Source organism: Mustela erminea, chromosome 8, assembly GCF_009829155.1.
Source record: "Mustela erminea isolate mMusErm1 chromosome 8, mMusErm1.Pri, whole genome shotgun sequence".
Taxonomy (NCBI): domain Eukaryota; kingdom Metazoa; phylum Chordata; class Mammalia; order Carnivora; family Mustelidae; genus Mustela; species Mustela erminea.
The window spans coordinates 77569016-77590429 of NC_045621.1; the positions used below are offsets into that span (position 1 = coordinate 77569016).

Genomic DNA, 21414 nt, shown 5'->3' on the forward strand with positions numbered 1-21414 from the left:
TTCTGACATAAATTTAAAATAAAGGAAATTTTATTCTCTCATCAAACATTTATTTATTGCCTCTTATGTACCATGCACTAGGGATAAAATGGTGTTTAAAAACAAAACCTGGGGGACGCCTGGGTGGCTCAGTTGGTTAAGCAGCTGCCTTCGGCTCAGGTCATGATCCCAGCGTCCTGGGATCGAGTCCCACATCGGGCTCCTTGCTCCGCAGGGAGCCTGTTTCTCCCTCTGCCTCTGCCTTCCACTCTGTCTGCCTGTGCTCGCTCTCGCTCGCTCTCTCTCTCTGACAAATAAATAAATAAAATCTTTAAAAAAAAAAAACAAAAAAAAAAAAACAAAACCTGGGTGGCTCAGTCATTAAGCGTCTGCCTAGGGCTCACGTCTTGATCCCAGGGTGCTGGGATCTAGTCCTGCATAGGGCTCCCTGTTCAGCAGGAGCCTGCTTCTCCCTTTCCTGCTGCTGCTCCCCCTGCTTGTGCTCTCTCACTTTCTCTCAAATAAATAAACAAAATCTCTCTTTTTTTGTATTTTTTGTTTTTTTATTTTATTTTTTCAGTGTTAAGATTCATTTAAACAAAATCTTCTAAAAATTTTTTTAAAAATTAAAAAAAAAAAGATTCTAAAGCTATGTCTCACAACCAACAATATTAGAGTTGCTTTATTTTGTGTTTCCTTAAGTGAGGCTGTAAGCTAAAAACTTTAATTTATTACATAGTATCCTGTAGTAGTGGGTTCCTTAAGAGAGGAGATAAGTAATACCTAGAACAAAATATTCCTCTTAAGTCTAAAAACTGAATTTTCTAATTATTTCAATAATGGCCTATATCTCAGTCCAGAATCTCAGTATGGTTCTTATGGCACTCTCCTCGCCAACAATGCCATCAGTCTTAGGCAATTAAGACCTGATTCATTCAACATATACAGGGCAGTAATTTTTATCACTTTCCCATTAATTTGGGAATCAAATAAAAAGTTTTACACTACAATGTACAGTAAGTAGACAAATCTTACAATGACACCTTTGTGTTAGATATTTTTATTGTTTAAAAAAACACAAAGTAGCTTTTAGATGGAAATTTAACATCAGAACAAAGGGAGGAAATTAGAATATTTTAGGAAAAATATTTCAAAAGAAATATTTTAACATATATACACCTGAACATTTCCTTAAAATGCCCCTTTAGAATTTCTTGGACAAAACAATTTTTACCTGTTAAAAACATAAGAAGTTTCTACTATTTTCTTTATCTAGGAAAATTACAGATTTCCCTCTATATGCTCATAAGAAACTTACAGGAAACAAATTATAAACCATCTGGCAGTCACTCTCAAAATACTAGAAGATACCATGTTATAGATATATTAGACAATCTCTCAGCTCAGAAATGCTTTCTTTAATCTAAAATTAAATAAGAAAAATAACTCTATTAAAATACATAGCCTGGCACATATTAGACACTCAGTAAATGCTGCTGTAATTATAAAACTGGTATCACTTTTATTCAGGTGACTTTTACCCTAATCAACCTGCTTTGAAGCCTATGAGGCATGCAGTTCAAAATCAGGCCTCAGAAAACAAACAAAAACAAAAACAAAAAAGAAACAAACAAAACAAACATTCCTTGACTTATCCTGACTCCAGAATCGGGAGAGTACAAAAGTTTCTACCAGATTACAAAGGGGCTGAGCAAGACAGTAAAATTAACTCAACAGAGCCCAACATCATCACTGTTAAAGCACTGTTAGGACCAATCTGGGCATATCAGATAATAGTGTCCTCCTTTTTCTCAGAATACCAGATAACCAGCTATCTGTGACCACACAGGTAGCCTTTTTTTTTTTTAAAGAATCAAATCACAGAAACACCTAAATAAATTTGTGCTTAATTTTTACCAAAACAATATTTTTATGATTGCCTTTTCTGAAACTGAGGACAAGTGGTGCTTACCTGAATCAAAACAAAAACAGTGCTAACCAGTAATTCCCCCTGATCCATGAGATAAAGTAAGCATGCTCTGTGGCACATATTTATACAATGATTCAAGGACCCAAACACGAAGGAAAAAACCCGACTATGATATCAATACCATTTCTTCAGCATACCTAACAGCCAGAAATCTGCAAATTTCTATCATTCCCAGATGGTACTAAGGAAAGTTGCTAGTCCTTAAACTTCCATTAACTACTTCTATGAAATTAAAAAAAAAAACAAAACTGAACTCATTTCTCATTTCCTAACCCAAGTTTGTCAGGAACTTTACACCAGGATTTTAGCAGGCTCGGATCAAAACTTCATAAACTTCATAAACTTCATAAACTTCAAAACTTCATTTGTGAGATCACAAAATTTCATAAATACCTAGTACATAGTACTTCAGTAGGCAAAAAACAACAGAACAGCATTACACATAATAGTTTTAAAGGCTGTATGACAAAACTCAGACTTTGCAAACAGAACAACCAGAGTAAATTCTATAAGCAGCGTAACATTCAACAATACTATATAACTAATTTCACGGGTTTAACAAAAAATTACCACATGACCCAGCAATTCCACCTCTAAGTATACACATCCAAGAGAAATGAAAACATAAGTTCACACTACTTTTACATACATGTTCACAGCAGCATTATTCATAACAGTAAAACAAAAAAAAAAAAAGCAGAAACAACTTAAACATCTATCAATTGATGAATGGATACATAAGATTTTATTTATTTGCCAGAGAGAGAGAGAGCACGTGCGCGCACAGGCAGGCAGAGTGGCAGCAGAGGCAGAGGGAGAAGCAGGCTCCCCGCCGAGCAAGGAGCCCAATGTGGGACTCTATCCCAGGACGCTGGGATCATGACCTGAGCCGAAGGCAGCCGCTTAATCAACTGAGCTACCCAGGCGTCCCGATGAATGGATACATAAAAGCATATATCCACACCATGGACTATATTTTGGCAATAAAAAGAAATGAAGTACTAATATATGCTACAACTTGCATAAACCATAAAAACATTATGCTAAATGAAAAGAAGCCAGTCAAAAAAGACAACATGTTATATGATGCTACTTATTCGAAAGCTCCAAAATAGGCATACAGAAAGAAAGAAGATTAGTGTTTATCTAGAGATGGGGGATTGGCAGGAGTGAATGCTAATAAGTCTAGGGTTTCTTTTTGTGGTGATGAAAATACTCTAAAATTGATTGTGGTACAGGATACACAACTCTGGGGATGTACTAAAAACCCACTGCATTGTACACCTTAAGTGAGTAAACTATATATATGTGAATTATACCTTAATAAAACTGTTCTTTTAGGGGCGCCTGGGTGGCTCAGTGGGTTAAAGCCTCTGCTTTAGGCTCAGGTCATGATCCCAGGGTCCTGGAATGGAGCCCTGCATTGGGCTCTCTGCTCAGCAGGGAGCCTGCTTCCCCCCTCTCTCTCTACCTGCCTCTCTGCCTACTTGTGATCTTTCTTTCTCTGTTAAATAAATACAAATAAATAAAATCTTTTAAAAAGCTTATTTTAAAAAGTCAATTTTGTGCTGCAGAATTTGAGAAGGGAAGTAAAATTATTAAAAAACAAAAAACAGCAGCATTATTATAAAGTTTGCCCCACAAATCAGGAAAAGCAAAGATTCTTAATTTACTCTTCAACAAAAAATATTAATGTTACAAAAACAGTGAACATGTATTTAATCAGATCTTACTAATTTTCTAAAAAAAGGCCTCCTATTTAGGAACTATGCTTATTTTCACATAGAACTTTACACACACAAACACACACATACTCACACACACAAATTAAACTTAAATGATTCTCTGGAGAGCTCATATCACAGAGATTTTATGAGCCAGAAGAAAAAGAAGTATATATAAAACTAAAGGTAGGACAGATTTTCATTACAAAATCTCTCTCATTCAGAGTGGGTAAATTATCTGTCAGATGAGTCAGTTAATTAATGTCAATAACTTAAAAAGATTCTCCATAAAATAATGGTGTTCTTAAGAAGCATATACTTTGAATCACCCATTTTGTAATCAAAAACTAATTGACATCTTAATATAACAATTATGAAACACAATCGTCTATGAAACACACAAAGACCTCTATTAACCCATACTCACAAGAAACAGACCTTTTTTTTAATTCTTTAAAAAGCACTTTATCAGACTATTAATTCTGATTGATTCTACATTACAATATTTTTAAGTAAAGGTGATTATCAACAGGGAAAATATGATTCTTCAATAAATATACATGATTTGAGGAAACTAAAAGATGACAAAATATTTTTTAAACAGTTTCTTAAAAGTACGGAGACCATATATAAGAGGAAATTTCTAGACTAAGTTTGTACATAAGGAAAAAAAAAGTAAAGATTATAAGATGAGACTACAAAAGAAAAAAATTTTTTAAAAAGAAGACATGCAAAAAGATTCCAAGTCAACAAAATTTATATGAAAAGACCATGGTGAGATAAAATTAGCTCTAATTTTCTAAAATTAGTTATTTATAGAAATTATTATAAAGAACTACCGAAAGATTATATAAACATATCAGGAAGACTCCGGATATGACTATATTGTATATTCTAAGAAAAACTACTCCACCTGAAGAAAGTAATATGGAAGAATAAAGATCCTACACCATCACCTTGTTATATTATTTTTCAGAAATGTTTTTCTCAATTATAAAAATACTAAAGAAATAAATGTATTTTAAAATAAACACAGATAGTTACTAAAAAGAATACAAATTCTATGAAGACATTTATTAATTTCAAATTAAAGTTTATGACTATAATTAAAAACTCCCCAACTAGTCATGCAAATATTTGGAATATATACATTTCTATTACCTTACTTTCTGTCCCAACTTGAAAGAGAAGAAGTGTGTAAGAAATTAAGATCTTATGTTTTCTATAATAAAATGGTGATGTAGTTCGGAGTCATTTTTTCCAGTTTAGAGATAAGAATATTGTTCCCAAAAGCCCTTAATCAAGTTACATAATTGGCATACCAAAAATACAAAGAATTAGACAAATAAGAACTAAACATTACTTTCCCTACAGATTGCTAAAATCAAACAATATAAAAATTTCTATGACTTACATTGTTGTTGCGAGTTTCTACAGCAGGGAACTTTCTGACTATGAATTTCACAGCAGATTCCAGGTTTTTATCAATAAGGTAGGATGGTTTTGCCTTGGGATCTCCACATGCCTATAAGACAACAGTAATAAAAAAGTGAAATGCATCCTTGTTCTAAAACCAAGTAATAGCAAATCTGTAATCAGAAGTTAGAGATATTTTATTGTTTTTGGTGAGCAGGTGATAAAATGAATAGGCAAAGTGCAGGGATTGTCACAGCTGAAATATGCAATGGGAGACAGTACAGAGATGTTCTTCTACTGAAAAAAAAATGCATGGAAAGTTTCAAAGCAGTTAGCGCAGAACAGCAGTGAAGGAAAAAGCTCAAACCTAAAAAAAAAAGAAAAAGAAAAAAAAAGTCTTGGTTTGAGGTAGGATTGTATTCATTTGAAGCTAATAAAATATTACAAAATTAAATATTCAGAAGAATACTGGAAATGTTTCTTTCTAAGTGTTATAAAATAATAAGCTTATGTTTAAATGTCTTTTCCAAAATGTTTTCCTCATTCACTTTAAACATTTTAATACAAGAGCCCTAGTTCAAAAGAACTGGAAGCTGCTAAAATTATCTTTATATTACTAAAGTGTGTTGCCTATTCCTCTGAACATCTGAGTTACAACAGTATTTTTCCATCATACCAGCAGCACTTCAAACAATGAATCTACATCTGTTCTATATCTCATAAGCACAGAATAAATGGGAATGTTTACGTTTTGACCACATCAGCCATACAGCATTCTCTGTAGTAAACTGTAAAGCATTATACAAATGTCAAGTACTACTATTAGAAGGAACTTTTTATCTGAACTATTAGCAATACCAAATACAATCTAAACTATTTAGTGTTTTGTTATGTGACGTTTAATAAACTGCATGCTAGTGAAATGTTATTTCTTAGGGAACTGCTAAAATTATAACATTGTTATTTAACTTCTCATTTCATTTTTTTTTAAATGTGTCCTTTGAGAAAGTTTTATCTCTCTACTATGTGTGAGGAAACATATTGCAATTTTAATGTTTTTTTCATTGTTTACTATGGCTATGTTGTGAATTGCAGAGAGAGAAGTTATGAAACATGAAACTGATCTGAAAGCGGGCAAGCGGGCAGAGGGAAGGTGAAAAGCTTTGCAAACCTTCCAAACTTGTCCTTGCTGGGGAAGCATTGTAATAAAAAGAGAGAAAATTACGTGTAAACAATGATTGTCAAACTATGATATACGTTTCAGTAGTTTCAGTAGAGAACTTATGCACCGCAGACTATGAATAACAAAACAAGATTAGAACTATATGGTGCTACAATTTAAAGGTATTCTAAGTAGCGAGTTTAGTATACAATAGATTTATAGAGTTTATACTATTCATATATATTTAAATACTACTGTGTAAGTGTACAACCATGTCAGTTTCTTGGTGCTCTTTCTAAATAAACTTTAAATAATACTAGAAGGAAAATGAAGACTACATGCAACTATAAAAATAGGAGCAAAACCGTCAGTGAAATTTTACATACCTTAAAAAGAAACGGTAGCCAAGAATAAAAATAAATTGTTATTGGATGACTTTTGTACTTCAGCTCAAATTGAAACTACTTTCAAATATCACCTAACTCCCTTCCAAATCAAAGTATAAAAATCAATGCAAACATTCCTGTTATTTTCCAAATGGAAATAGGAATGCAGTAAGAATTCTCTTATTGTTCAAACATAGGTAGATAAAATTAACCTAAGAAATTTAGAACTTCATAATCCTTAACCAGATTGACACAAAACAACTATGCAAATTCCATTTCAACATGGTAAATACTAAAATACATCTGCCTTTTCCTCAGAGTAGACTATCATTTGTTTAAAATATGATTTCTCATAAACTAATTAGCCAATTAATTCACTTCCCAAAAAATAGTCTACTATATATAATAAGAGTAACTAAGAACCACATACTAAGAATTTGTCCAAATAGAAATAGCTACAGATTAACATTTCCTTACACCAATGATACAATGAAAATCAAGTTCCCTAAATATGCCTGAGGTGGTGCAAATCTTAAAGTGATTCCAAATAACCTTCACTTTTTTATTTTTTATTAGTTTTTTTTCCACTTGAGTATTTATTCAGTATTACATTCAGTTTCTTAATGTTATGTTTTATCTTCCATATTCTAATATTTAAAAATTTAGCTATCCATTCTAACATTATTCGTGACTACTGAATAATGAAAATATGATAGACTACCATATGCATTTCCCATGATCACAAACTTTACTGTGTAAGAATTTAATCAAATATCTGAAAACTAATATTCATGTATTCTCATATATATAGATACATGTATATATACGAGGAATTCTTCTTTCTTACGCTGAAAACATAAAGAATGAAATTTCGTTTCAATGGGAAAATAAATGGTTGTATAATCTTTTTGTGGAATTGATTTACCTTTTTCCACATTGCTCAATGAGCCATATCTAAACTTACTATCCTGGGAGGCAGAACAGACTCTAGAATAAGACTTACTGGGTTTCAATCGTCACCACTTATGATCCACAGGACCTTTAATATACTACAAATTATCTCCTAGTCTGTTTCTACATGTTTAAATGGGGAACTTAGTACTTACCTCAGAGGGTCATTATGAGGATTAGAAAAGAGACAGATAAACCATGTACAGTATTTAACAGAAGGGCTACCATATGTGTGTTCTAAAATGCTCTAAAAATGCTAGCTGTTGTCAATAACAGCCTCAATAATTATAATTACCCAAGTAAAAGTCTCATAAGAATAACTGCAAAATAGTCTTTATCATAGTATATAAAACAATGACCACAATTCCCTTTTCCAATCACACATTTCCTTCATTTGTTCTCTAAATGCCAAATACATTGTACTTATAGAAAGAGTTTAGCCTCCTAGTTAAGAACATGAGTTCTAAGATAGGTTCTCCCATGTTCATATCTTAACTCCATCACTTTTTAACTGCCTAACCATAAGCAAGTAAGTGATTTTACTCCTCTTTGCCTCAGTTTTTCCATCCGTTAAATTGGTTGATAATAATTGCAATTTACCCTAATAAGTTTTCAGGCCCATTACTTGTGTGCATGCATGTGCTTGTGCAGTTAACATAGATATTTGGAATACCATGAGCATTCAAAAATGCCAATAAAACATACATGGCTCATAGATACTATATAGAAGTACTAGCCCCTATTTCATTTTTTCTGGCCAACCTGCTTGATTTATTTACTTAATACCAACAGAAATACCATGTAAGGAACACTCACGCAAAAAAGAAAAAGTACAAGAAAAAAAGAAAAAAACGAGTTGACTAAAAACTAACATCTAAGTAATTAACATCTGACAAAAAGCCATACATAATAATTCAGTTAAAAAGGGTTTCCTCCTATACCAAAGCAGTATAGCAAAATTCCAACTAACTAGGGGCATCTGGGTGGCTTAGTGGATTAAAGCCTCTGTCTTCAGCTCAGGTCATGATCCCAGGGTCCTGGGATCAAGCCCCACATCAGGCTCTCTGCTCAGCAGGGAGCCTGCTTCCTCCTCCCTTTCTCTCTCTCTCTCCCTCTCTCTCTCTCTCTGCCTGCCTCTCTGCCTACTTGTAATCTCTGTCAAATAAACAAAATAAAAAAAAAATATCCAACTAACCAGATACTCTCATTTAATAAAAATTAATATTCTTCTCCAACATCACTTAAAGCATTTCAGTTTCAGGACACAGGACAAAGAAATCATAAAATAACAACATATATTTCAAAAACATTGTCTGCAGTTGGTACATCTGTAACTCTACTTCATTCTCCTGTAACTATTATATTATACAAAATTAATCTCTCACTCTCAAAAGTATCACCCTTTGAAGTGCCACATTTAAGAAAACAACGAAGGGGCACCTGGGTGGCTCAGTGGGTTGAGCCTCTTGCCTTTGGCTCAGGTCATGATCTCAGGGTCCTGAGATGGAAACCCTGCTTAGGCTCTCTGCTCAGCAGGGAGCCTGCTTCCCCCCTCTCTCTGCCTGCCCTCTCTGCCTACTTATGATATCTCTGTCAAATAAATAAATAAAATCTTAAAAAAAAATATATATATATATATACTACTATAGTTAGTTATTAACAAATTTTAGACTATTATGTGTCAGAAAGGCTTACCAAAAGGCCTAAATCAAACAAAACTTTTAAATACTTCTACCTCCCCAACACCAAAAAAGAAAAAGAGGAAAAGAAAAGGTGAGTACAAGGCAAAATTCCACCTAAATAACTGAACCTTACAGCCTTATCAAAAAAAAAAAAAAAGCTTTTTTGCATAATTGGCTAAGAGCTGTATCACTAGACAAAAAGTAAATAATTTCTGAGCCACAGAACTTAAAAAAAAAAAAACCCACAACCCTAAAACCATGTATTTTACTTTATCTTGACTCAGCATGCTTTCATAATGCAAAAAACACTGTAATTTAGAATTCCAGAAGATATAAAGGAAATTTAAATATTTATGTACTTAAATTTCCAGTTCTCACAATTGCAACTTTATTTTCTATGAATATTCTACTTGTCTTTAAATTCAACAAAGTTATGACTATTTAATGTAGAAGATGAAATTGTACTAATGTTAAAGGGAATACTTAAATATAATAATTAAGAAATCTGAGTCAAGGAGCTCAGCCCATATCCCGGCAAGCAGTTTAATCTCTGAACCTCAGTTCTCTAACTCATAAAAGTAAGGGTACTAATACTACCTACTCCCCAGGGTAGATTGTTCAGATTTTTATTTGAACAATCTTCCATTTTTTTAAATAAAATTTCTTAAAACACATGAATATCTATAGTGAGTTCCCAATTATTAAAGTAAAATTTTCCGTTTAACCAATTCTAGCTCAGTATTATCAGCCAACATCTCCAAATTCATTTTGGAGAATATTATTACCAAAAATAAAGAACAGAGATGTTTTAGAAAACCACACAATATTTCATTCAGGCCACAAAATAAATATCTGTGACCAGAAACCTCAACACCAGACTTTGTGTGATTTCAACTTCAAAACAAATTTTCTGCCAATCTACCACCAAAACCCTTTCCCCCAAGTCCTTTCCTCAAACCGATTACATAACACAGATTAACTTTACATGGCTAATGCTACATATTCTTCCAAAAACTTAACATGATGTTACAAAAATCAAATACAGAAATAATCCTCAATCTATTCATAAGAGATTAAGCAACAATCAAGAAAAAGAAAACAAAGACCCAAGAGTGGGGAGTGAAAAGAACACTTACAAGCACCTGTTGTGTGTAAAAACATCTATGCTTTTGAAACTGCCTAAAGCATCTCTCAACAGAGAGGGAAGGAGTGTCAGAAAAATTAAGTGACTTGCTCAAGGTTTAGCTGTGAGCACCTGAAGATTACAAAGCACTAAAAATGCTTATCTAAAAATATATGCACAGAAAAACAGTTTAAAAAAAAAATAGTTCCATTCTTTCAACACCTCAATGCTCAAAACTTTCACTGGAGTAATTACTATCAAAGGAAAAATCTGCTTAGTTTCATCAGTTTTGTTTTTTAAGTCCTAGTCTAACTCAGCAATAAAACACATTCTTTTGCCAAAATACTGCAGAGCAAACCAATTTTTTAGATACAGTAACGTAAATGAAAAAACCAATTTTTTAGATACAGTAACATAAATGAAAAAACATGAACAAAATCCCAGAGTTCAGAGTGAGAATGCTATTTGTGAAAGTACAAGAAACTAGCCCTATCTGAATATGTCAGGGAAAAAGAGAAAAATGCAAAATGTGACCAATTTATGCTAGAAACAGGAAGTTAATTTTTACTCAATAAATAAGAAAAACCATAGATTTTAAAGCATGTTTTGCCAATTTAAAAGCATACCAGGACCAGAGCTCCTGGGTGGCTCAGTGGGTTAAAGCCTCCACCTTCCGCTCAGGTCATGATCCCAAAGTCCTGGGATCCAGCCCTGCATCGGGTTCTCTGCTTGGCAGAGAGTCTGCTTCCCCACCTCTCTTTGCCTGCCTCTCTTGCCTACTTGTAATCTCTGTCAAATAAATAAATAAAATCTTAAAAAAAAAAAAAAGCATACCAGGACCAAGATTCTCCCTTGAGTCTTCAAGGAAATTAACTGACATTAATGCCTATAGACGGACATCACCTAAAATCATGGACTACAGAAAATAATTTAGCTATCATTCTTTTACTGTGTAATTTCAAAAACGAAAGCAATACAATGAAGTTTCAATAAATACTGGAAAATCTATCAAGAGCAAAACAAGACTTAAGTCTCATATTAGTGGTTTTGTTTTCAATTATTTTGTTTTTTTGTATGTGTCACCTATATTTTGGCCAACCAATGTGCTTTGAACTTCCCCTCAAGCTTGGATATGTGGGGAAAAAAAAGCAATTCACGGCTAAAATTTAGATTAAGAGGCTTCATAGAAAATATACTGGAATTATTGGAAATGCTTTAAAATTAATGCAGATTTATCAATAATTACCTGTTACTTGGAGCCAATTAACAGCCAGCTTAAAAATATATATTTTAAGGTTATTGCTTTCCAAGCACAAATTCTGGGAAAATCACAAACTTAAATATTTCAATGCATTAGATATTTCAAAATTCATTTTTTAAAAAATCTTAGTGATTCAAATGAGTTACTAATTATTATTCAATTCACAAGAAGTATTTCACTATAGGTTTTAAACATGTTTCAGCTTGCAATATAGAGAAACAGCTCATTTACAAAAAAAAAAAAAAAGGTATTCTATAGGTTTTTTTTCCAAGTATTATATGTGACCACATTTTTACTGTTTTAAAAAAGCTGCTCTTGGGGCCTCTGGGCAGCTCAGGCAATTAAGCATCTGACTCTTAATCTAAGCTCAGGTATTGATCTCAGGGTCTTGAGTTCGAGCCTCATGCTGGGCTCCACTTTATTTTATAAATCAATCAATCAATCAGTCAATCTGTTCTTTAAAAACCCACTGACAGGGTGTCTGGGTGGCTCAGTGGATTAAAGCCTCTGCCTTTCGCTCAGGTCAGGATCCCACGGTCCTGGGATCCAGCCCCACCAAAGCCCCACATCCGGCTCTCTGCTCAGCGGAGAAAAACTTAACATGATGTTACAAAAATCAAATACAGAAATAATCCTCCTCTCTCTCTGCCTGCCTCTCTGCCTACTTATGATCTTTGTCATAAGTCTGTCAAATAAATAAGTAAAATCTTTAAAAATAAATAAATAAATAAAGGCCCACTGAAGAACACACTCCTGTAATAAAAATACTTATTTTGGGGGCACCTGGGTGGCTAAGTGGGTTAAAGCCTCTGCCTTTGGCTCGGGTCATGATCCCAGGGTCCTGGAATCGAGCCCCGCATCGGGCTCTCTGCTCAGCAGGAAACCTGCCTCCTCCTCTCTCTCTGCCTGCCTCTCTGCCTACTTGTGATCTTTGTCTGTCAAATAAATAAATAAAATCTTTTTTAAAAAATACTTATTTTGTACTAGCAGTAAATAGATATCAAACTATAATGTCAGAAAGTAAAAAAGGAAAAGTTAAGATGTTTCCCAGAGGGGGTACTGAGCTGGATTTACAAGGGGGGGAAAATGAACTTATTAATTGTCTACTTCGATTCATGCCCCAGAAACAGATTTAATACCAATAGCCTAAACTTACTCATTTCTTACTCTGTGTCAGGCTCTGCACTAGCACTTCAGATGAATTAACTCACTCAACCTTCTAAGGTTAACTAAAGAGTACTCTACAGACACAGTAGAACTGGAATATCTATAAAAATTTCAAGACTTAGTATCAAAAAGATTGACATGGCTTAGGAAACAAAAATATACAGCTGAGAGTGTAACAGAAGCTGAGAATAAGTACTCTGTAGATGATTTTGCTAGTAAAAAGTCTACATGCAGCCCAGTATACCAGAATTTAATATTACCCCAAAAAACAAAATTGTATCACTATTGTGAGTAACTGCCTGAGAAAGAAATCACTCTTGCTCTCTCTCTCAAAGAATTAAATCTTCGTGGGGCTCTAAAACTTACATTTTACTTATTTCAATGGTTCTTAACATCAGAATCATTTCAGGGGCTTTTTCTTAGCAGGTTTATGTCAAGATACAGATATATTTTTAAAAACCTTTTAAAATAATTATATTGTGTATCCCTGGCTAAAAAATACTGGTCTCCTCAATTTATAAAGAAACTATAACCAAGAAAAATTAAATAACTTGTCCAAAGTTTAAAAGACAGTATCAGAGCTTTATCTGGAATCTAGCTCTCTCAAGCCACAGAATATATTACAAGAATAAAAAACAAAAGAGAAGTTTAGAGGCCATATGCCAGCAAGGAGGGCATTAGACATTACTAGGGTTTTTATAACCTTATATATTTTACATCTCTATATATTCTGCTGAACAAAAGTTCTGGAATCCTAATAATGATCGACTACACCTTGTCACTGCCTACCCGAAGTTTCTATTCATACTTCAAAATCAAGCACAAAAGTCAGTATCTTCTTCCCCAGAATGGAATCTTCACTGCCCTTCTCAAGACTCTCATAAGCACACTTACACAACACATTTTAGGTAAATACCTCTAAATCTCTCAACCTACTAAAATGTGGATTTCTTGGCATTGGAGACTGCATCTTAATTTATCTGTCTCCCCAGTGTCTATGAAGACATTCAGTAAATGCAAAGCAAATGAATGAATAAAAAAACCCTCAAAATCTGGAACTAAAAGAAAAGTTCATACAATTTATAAAATACTTTCTAAAATGCAGTTTTATTACTGTCAAGTATCTAAAATAATTAACTATGCAATAAGAAAGTATTTTCCCAGACTTTTACTTAAAACAAGAAATTTCTTTGAAACTGGCACATGTACAAGCCTACTTACAAATTAGCAATTCAAGAGCTTATGAAGTTTGTTAACTTATTTAAGTAAAACACTGCAGTATGATATTATTTTAAGAAATTATTAACCAGGCACTGTCAGATTAAGTAAAAAAAAAAAAAAATCTACCAAAGTCTAATTATAGTACTGCAAATTCCTAAAAGGATGAAAAGATTTTACTACATTTACTGATAAAGGCAATCGTAAAAACAGCCAACAACAACAACAAAACCCACATTTTGAGAATAGAAAACAGTACTACTAATTTACTAATTATTAATTTCTCCCCAAGACAGAACGAAACAAACTTACAGGTGTACTTTATTAACTGTATTTCTTATATTTCATGTTACAAAATTTTCAGTATGAGAATGTTACCATTTAACTTTATGTAAAATTTAAAATGAAAAAGAACATTAGAAATTCCAAATTTAGGAGCCCCTGGGTGGTTCAGTCAGTTAATCATCCCACTCTTGATTTCAGCTCAGGTCATGGTCTCAGGGTCTGGGACAGAGCCCTAGGTTGGGCTCCTCACTCAATGGGGAGCCTACTTAAGATTCTCTCTTCCTCCCTTTGCCCCTCCCCGAATTCACTCACTCTGGCTCTCTCTCTCAAAGAATTAAATCTTTGTAGGGCTCTATACTGGGTGGGGAGCCTGCTTAAAATTCTCTCTCTCCCTGTGTCCCTCCCATCTCCCCCGCATCCTGCATACTCACTCCTTCTAAAAATTAAAAAAAAAAAAAAAAATCCAAGTTCAATTTGGAACAAAATATACCTTCAAGTAGGGAAATGATTGCAGGTGTTCTTAACATTAGGAAAGACAAATGGTACTTCATTGTTTCTTTCAGTTTACACTTCTCCTTTCTGCTTTATACTCTTCCCCCAATTTAAAACAAAATTCCCGATTTCTTTAGTATTATTTTTATGGTTAGTCCTTCCAATTTTTATATTTTAATAGCAGAGACTAAATTTTAGAAATAATCACAAAGAAAAAATGCACAGAACTTGAAAAGCTAATAAAAAAAATATTTCTCCAAAAGATTTTCAATAAATTGAATTTTAAAACTCCTAATTCTAAACTATTTCTCATTTTAATACATTACGAAGCTGAACAGAAGTCTCCATTAACAATCACTCTGGGCAGGCACACGGGTGGTACAGTCAATTAAGTGGCCAGATCTTGGTTTCAGCTCGGGTCATGAAATCCAGCACTACATGCTGAACACAGAGTCTGCTTAAGACTCTCTCTCCCTCTCCCTATGCCCACTGCACTCTTTCTTTCAAATAAAATCTTTTTTTAAAACAATAATAATTCTGGTACACTGAGAGTATGATCTCAATGATCTTTTCATACAAATCCATAGGAAGTTCATACAAAAGTAATCTCCAGTAAAAATAAAAATTATTTCTGTAATATAACTGCATATCTCTTTAAGGTTACTGTGTGTCCAAAATCTAATTCTATCTACCACAAAAATGTCAATAATCACTATAAATCTAATGGCAAAAATAATTAAATCAGAAACCATACTTATGGTTTAATTAAAAAAAAAAAGTCACCAATCTAAATTCTTATTTTCTTTAAAATAAGAAGTGCGAAGGGGCACCTCAGTCGGAGAAGCATGCAACTCCTGATCTGAGGTTCATGAGTCAGAGTCCCACATGGGTTGTAGAGATTACTAAAACATAAATAAACTTTGAAAAAAAGGGAATTGGGTAAATTATTTAACCTCTCCAAAGTCAACTGCTTTAACTATAAATAAGTACAACATACACCTAAGGACAAATTTAAAGACTACAAACAGCATACAGTAAAGTCTCAATAAAATGGCAGCTAGCATTAATTTCATTACACATTATTTTTACTGGCCAATAAAGAGATGAAACTTTTTAGTTCTAATAACATATAAAGTGTACAACTACCGGAACTGACCCAAAATTACTGCTATAACTTAACTTAATAAGAACAATCCCTAGGAAATTATCAAACAAAAATATGGAGTAGATTCTTAATTATCCCAAGCAGTAAGAACAAGAACTTTCGACCCTGACATACTTTCTCATCTGGGCTTCTTCATTTTTTACATATTGGATATAGCTAGCTAAGTATGTTCGTTCCTTTAACACTTTCTTACAGTGTAAGTATACAAGCAATAGATTAAGGACCCTAATTTCATTTATATGTAAACTGCACCATGCTGCTTCAATTTTATTTTTGTGAAGAGTCTAATTTAATCAAAATATAATTAAATATGCATGCACATATGTTAGCATTGGTACAGAAAAGGGTGTAAGTATAAGGCTTATTTTTAAAAGTGGGAGAAGGGCAGGCAAAGAATTTCTGAAGTGACACAAATATCTTATGTTTTGAGTTTCTGATAATAAACATGTATTCTTCTTGTAATCATTAAAAATGCTTAGTATTTACTTAACTAGCCCACAAAGAATAATCTATCACTGCCACTTGAAAAAATAAAAATAATTTTTCCTAAGTATTTTTCAGTGATCTTTATCTCCTCAGCCTACCATCCAATGTAACAAGAAAAAAAATTATCAAATCCTCATTTTTACAAGCAGCTTTCCTGAAAAATAAAGTTACAAATGGACATGATAGGATCTGTTTAAATAAATAATATATATTATTTAATTCAGATTTTTATGGAGAGATGTTTCCTTCTTATCATGTTTAAGGCTCTTAATAATGAAACCCCACTGCAGGGGACGGTGGGGGGGAATCTCATACTAATAATAATTATTAGTCTACAATTGGCTACAAACCAATCTTTGGAGCACATTTCTGCTCCTGATTAAGGAACAGAGAAAATAACACCCTAAATGAAGATAAACGTAACAGTGAAAAAGAAAACTAAAGCTGATTCCCCTCCCTTTGTCTTGCATTACACCCTTCCCATGCACCCTTTTTCTTCCTCCATTAAATATACAGATACCAGCTAAAGACTTTCAATTTTTTACACTGCTATTCTACCCATTTTTCCTCATAGAATAAATATATTCAAAATTATGAGGAAAGACTATTTTTTTAAAAGCCTCTAATAAGAAAAAATTTTTTAAACAAGTGAAAGTGCTTTGAAATCTGCAAACAGATGCCATTCAAAAAAAAGTTTGCAATAGCTAGGTGGCTCTTCTTTTCTGTCCTTTAGAATTAAGGCAATAATGTAACAAAATTATGCAAGTATTAACTGAGACCTTTTTGGTACAGAATTATCAAGATCATGTTGATGACAGGTAAGAAAGGAAAGGAAACAAGAAACAAAATAGATGTATTTCTGAACTCAGCAAAAATGTTTTGGTATTTGTGAATATGTTTGCTAATAGCAGTAAAACTTTGAAAAAACAAATGTTGACAAAAAAAGTTGCTGAGACTCCTAAATAAATACTACCTTACATTCACAGAGGTTTTAAACTATTTTCACATTGTTGTCTTTTATCTTCATGAATAATCCTGTGATGTAGGCAGAGAATGGATTACCATCTCTATTTTATAGAAAAGTATACTGAATTCAGTTATTGTTTAAAATGGGCTATGACTACTACTTGTAAAGATAAGATAATCAGAGCTGGAATGGACTTTAGCATTCCTTTTACAGTTAATTTTCCCCTGCTTTACAGAAAGAGTAAAAAATGAAGTTCAGAGAAGTCAAGACACCTCCCAATGTTATAAAACTCAGTGACAGACTGAAGACTGTAACGAAGGTCTCCCAAATCCTGGCCTAGTACTCCACTTTCACAACCACACTGCCTGCCATGCCACAATAACAGATATAAAAGGAGCTTGGAAAATGTTAAAAATCAACATATAAGTGAGCAGTATTATCAGGTCTGGAAAAAGACATGTTTTCAATTTTTAAGGAGTCAAGAAATAAACTTAAATGTAAAACTACCTACCACGTTCACGTCTTTTCCCTAAAATCCTCCTTCATGTGTTTTCACATCCCTGATTAGTCTATAAGTTCCTTAAAATTTCCGAAATCTGTACATATTAAGATTCAAAAATTTTTCAACTGATGAATTTTTTTAAAAAAGCAAAACGATTTCAATAATCATGTTACATTCCTGTTATAAGCATCAAAGCATATTATTTTTGATTCCAGTAACTTATGAAGTTATTTTACTCAGGTCACTTAAGTATTTTCATGGTGTATGCTCATTATATTCCCATGCAGACTTTCAACTGAAACAGAGTAACTGAATCTAACAATATAATGCACACTGAGTTAATAAAAATGCGATAACTGATTGATAGACATGTATTATGTAGTGGAAGGGTTTTGGTTTTTGGGGGTTTTTTGTTGTTGTTGTTTTCTTGAGGATTTTAAGAGATTGGGATTGAAAAGATTAGGTAGCTCATACTGTTATAAAAATGCAGACTGCATGAACCTTATAAACACATGGTGAACAAATCTTACTCACTTTTTTTGGCAAGATTTTTGAACAAATGTTTCAATCCCTAGCCAGCCAGGAAGATATGCCAGTCTTATAGACAACTCTATAGGCTAAAAGATTCAAAATCTATCTGATGCATTTGTATGCAAAATTACACAAGGAGAGCAAACCAAAAGCTATTATTAAAACTAGAGCAAGATTATGCACACACATAATATGTTAAATATATACTTATAACATACATTGTGTATTTATCCATTCAATTGTGACTTAACTGAAAACTTCGTAAACTTCGTGGAACCGTAAGTACTAGTAATTCAAAAATGAGTAACACTCTCCCTGCCCAGAGGGAACTCACAATCAAGCAAGGTGGACAAAATATTTATCAATAAAGTGCTGCAATGTAACTTTTCAGTAACTCAAAATATCTGACACTTGGATTTAATAATCACATTCAACTCATTCTAAATTTCACTAGCTCAGTAATACAAGAGCCTGAAGTTTCTCAAAACAGGAAGTGAAAAAATAATGCTTTTAAGGCATTGAACTGAAATTGTAAGAGTTGAAATGAATAAAATTTAACCTTATGTACTTTATGAAAGTGGAATAAAGTTTGGTTGTATTTATACCATAAAAATGTTTAAATGCAAGGTTAAAAAGGTATTGTGCCCAAATACCCAAATCACTTTTGATGTTACTCTCACTTCCTCTTCTGAAAACCATCATAACCATTTCCTTTAACCACAATACCACAGGTCTAGTAATTTTTAGTACTGCTTGCCTTGCTGGTTTTTTTGGACAAAGTTCATATAGGAACGAATTTCAATGTTTGTTAAAAAGCATAATCTCACAAAAAAGTTTAGGTCGATACAACCTGTAAGTAGTAGTACCAAAATTAAATTCTTTGCAACCACATAAATTTATAACCAAGGCCCTTTGGTAAATGCAGTGGGCTTCTTTGTAATGATACTGAGTTCCTGCCACATAAGACTGAACAGACATGTTGCAGATACTCTCCAGATTTTACTGTGTTTAGAGGCAAACTAATCTTGCATCCAAGTAAGCAACAGGAACATAAACATCCTTATAAAAAACTTATCAATATTAAGTCAGGACAGTCTTCTTTAAAATTACAATAGCTACATCAAATTGTTGGAATAAATCAGTTTTATACTTGAACCTCATTATATGGACTTCAAAAAATATACATATTATTTCTTCAGCAGCCCTAATTTACACACAATTCTACTATGGTTAAGCTAAAGGAAATATTCATGATTTACTAAAAAGCCAACAAAAATAGTTATGAAGACATGACATCAAATACACATTGGAAACTCAAAGGACGTAGACTGTACCCAAAAATCTCTTTAATGTTCTCTTAACCAAGTTCTTTGAAACTTACTGACCCCGCCTTAAAAGGAAAAAAAAAATTTTGGTTTGTTTTCTCTTAGGAGGAATTAATATTTATTCTATCTTTACATCTATTTCTCTTAACTCCAACTCAGCCTTCCATTTCTTAATCTGCTGAAGCCATTTAAAGACTTTCAACGGGCCTATTAGCTACAACTACAAATTTTCCTTATATGTTATAAACCAGTAATAATAGCAACATATTTACAGTTTTCATTTCGTACCGACACAGAACTTTAAGAAATGTGTTTAGGTACTATTAGACAAGGCTGGAAAAACTAAGATGAGGAGGTGTAAAGACGGATGGGAGAGAAGGCTGTTATTCCTGTTCTAGTGACTCACAGCCCAGAAGTATTTCAGAAGAAAACTGGTTCCACCCTCACCTCCCCCTCCTCTCCACCCTCAAAATGAAATAATTCCAAATTGTCAGCATGCTCTCAAACGACCATTATTTAGCTATCTAAAATAAAGTGGCAAGCGGAGGAGATGCGGGGTTCACCCTGATGAACAATCCCATTCCCACATACACACACCAAAAAATTGGCCAAAAATTGCTACCATCTCCGCCAGATTCCCACCATTCAGCCTCAGTTATGGAACACCCAAGTTTTCCTATGCTCTCCCCGCCCCCATCTTGCCTACCCTCCACCCCCTCCCTTTCCTGTTGACCCCGTTCCGGGGGCGGGGGCGCAGAGGAGGGGGCGACAGAGGCGCCCCGCACCCTGCGCCGGCCCCGCCAGATCCCAACGCTGGGAGCGGGGAAATGGCTTCTCTCGGCCTCCGGCCGGCCCGCCAGGCGCGGGGCGAGGCGCCGGGACTCCGCATTAGGCCGCGGCGCATCTCGGCGACCCCGGGCCGGGCCTGACTCGGCATGGCCGTGATTTCTGCCGTGGGCGCCGCCCGCTGCCCCCACCCGCGTTCTCCCCCGCCGCCCGTCCTTCCTCCGCCCGCCCGTCGCCCCCGCCGCGGCCTCGTCGGCCCGTGCGCACCTTTTTGATGTTGTAGAGACGAGTCAGCATGCCGACGCCCCGGTCGTTGAGGATGGTGAGCTTCTCCGCCAGCTTCTGCTGACTGGGCTGCAGCACGGAGCGCGACATGGTGGTAGTCGTGCTGCTGGTGGTGGTGCCGCCGCCGCTGCCGCCGCCGGCCGCCTTGCGCCCAGTCACCGGCCCGCGGCCTCCGCGTCAACCTCTCTCGGGCCTCTTCCCCCCCCCGCCCGCGACCTCCGTCTCAGGGGAGAGCGCCCATGACCCTTGCGCCCCAATCCCGCGCGGGTGACCGAGCGAGCCTCGGCAGACGCCTCGGGGTCCCTTCCCCCGCAGCAGCCCGCGCCCCGTCAGCCCCCTGCCTTCCGCCCGCCGCCCTTCCGTCCCCACCCCCGGCGCTCTCCGCCCCAGCCCCCACCGAGCCGCCTTCCCCGGCTCCTCCACTAGGTGTGGCGGCGGCGGCGGCGGCGGCGTCTCCGGCGGCTGAGAACGAGGCAGCTTCCCGCAGCCCCGGACTAGCGCTCGGTCACCTGATCCGCCGCGCCGGCGCCC

The 21414-nt window shown here is 35.0% G+C and overlaps 1 protein-coding gene across 4 annotated transcripts in view; it reads right to left on the minus strand.

The window, feature by feature from the left end:
• Positions 1–21001, minus strand: part of NCKAP1 (NCK associated protein 1) — a 100218-nt gene extending 79217 nt beyond the window's left edge. For 2 of the 4 annotated variants that reach the window (XM_032356150.1, XM_032356149.1), the window contains exons 1-3: positions 20866–21001; positions 6281–6298; positions 5108–5218 (exon numbers count right to left, since the gene is read on the minus strand). In XM_032356150.1, coding sequence (XP_032212041.1) covers positions 5108–5218; positions 6281–6298; positions 20866–20973 — 237 coding nt within the window. In that variant the 5' untranslated portion in view covers positions 20974–21001. The remainder of the gene's footprint in view (positions 1–5107; positions 5219–6280; positions 6299–20865) is intronic. The other 2 variants (XM_032356152.1, XM_032356151.1) reach the window with 1 other exon arrangement.
• Positions 21002–21414: the final 413 nt, after the last annotated feature.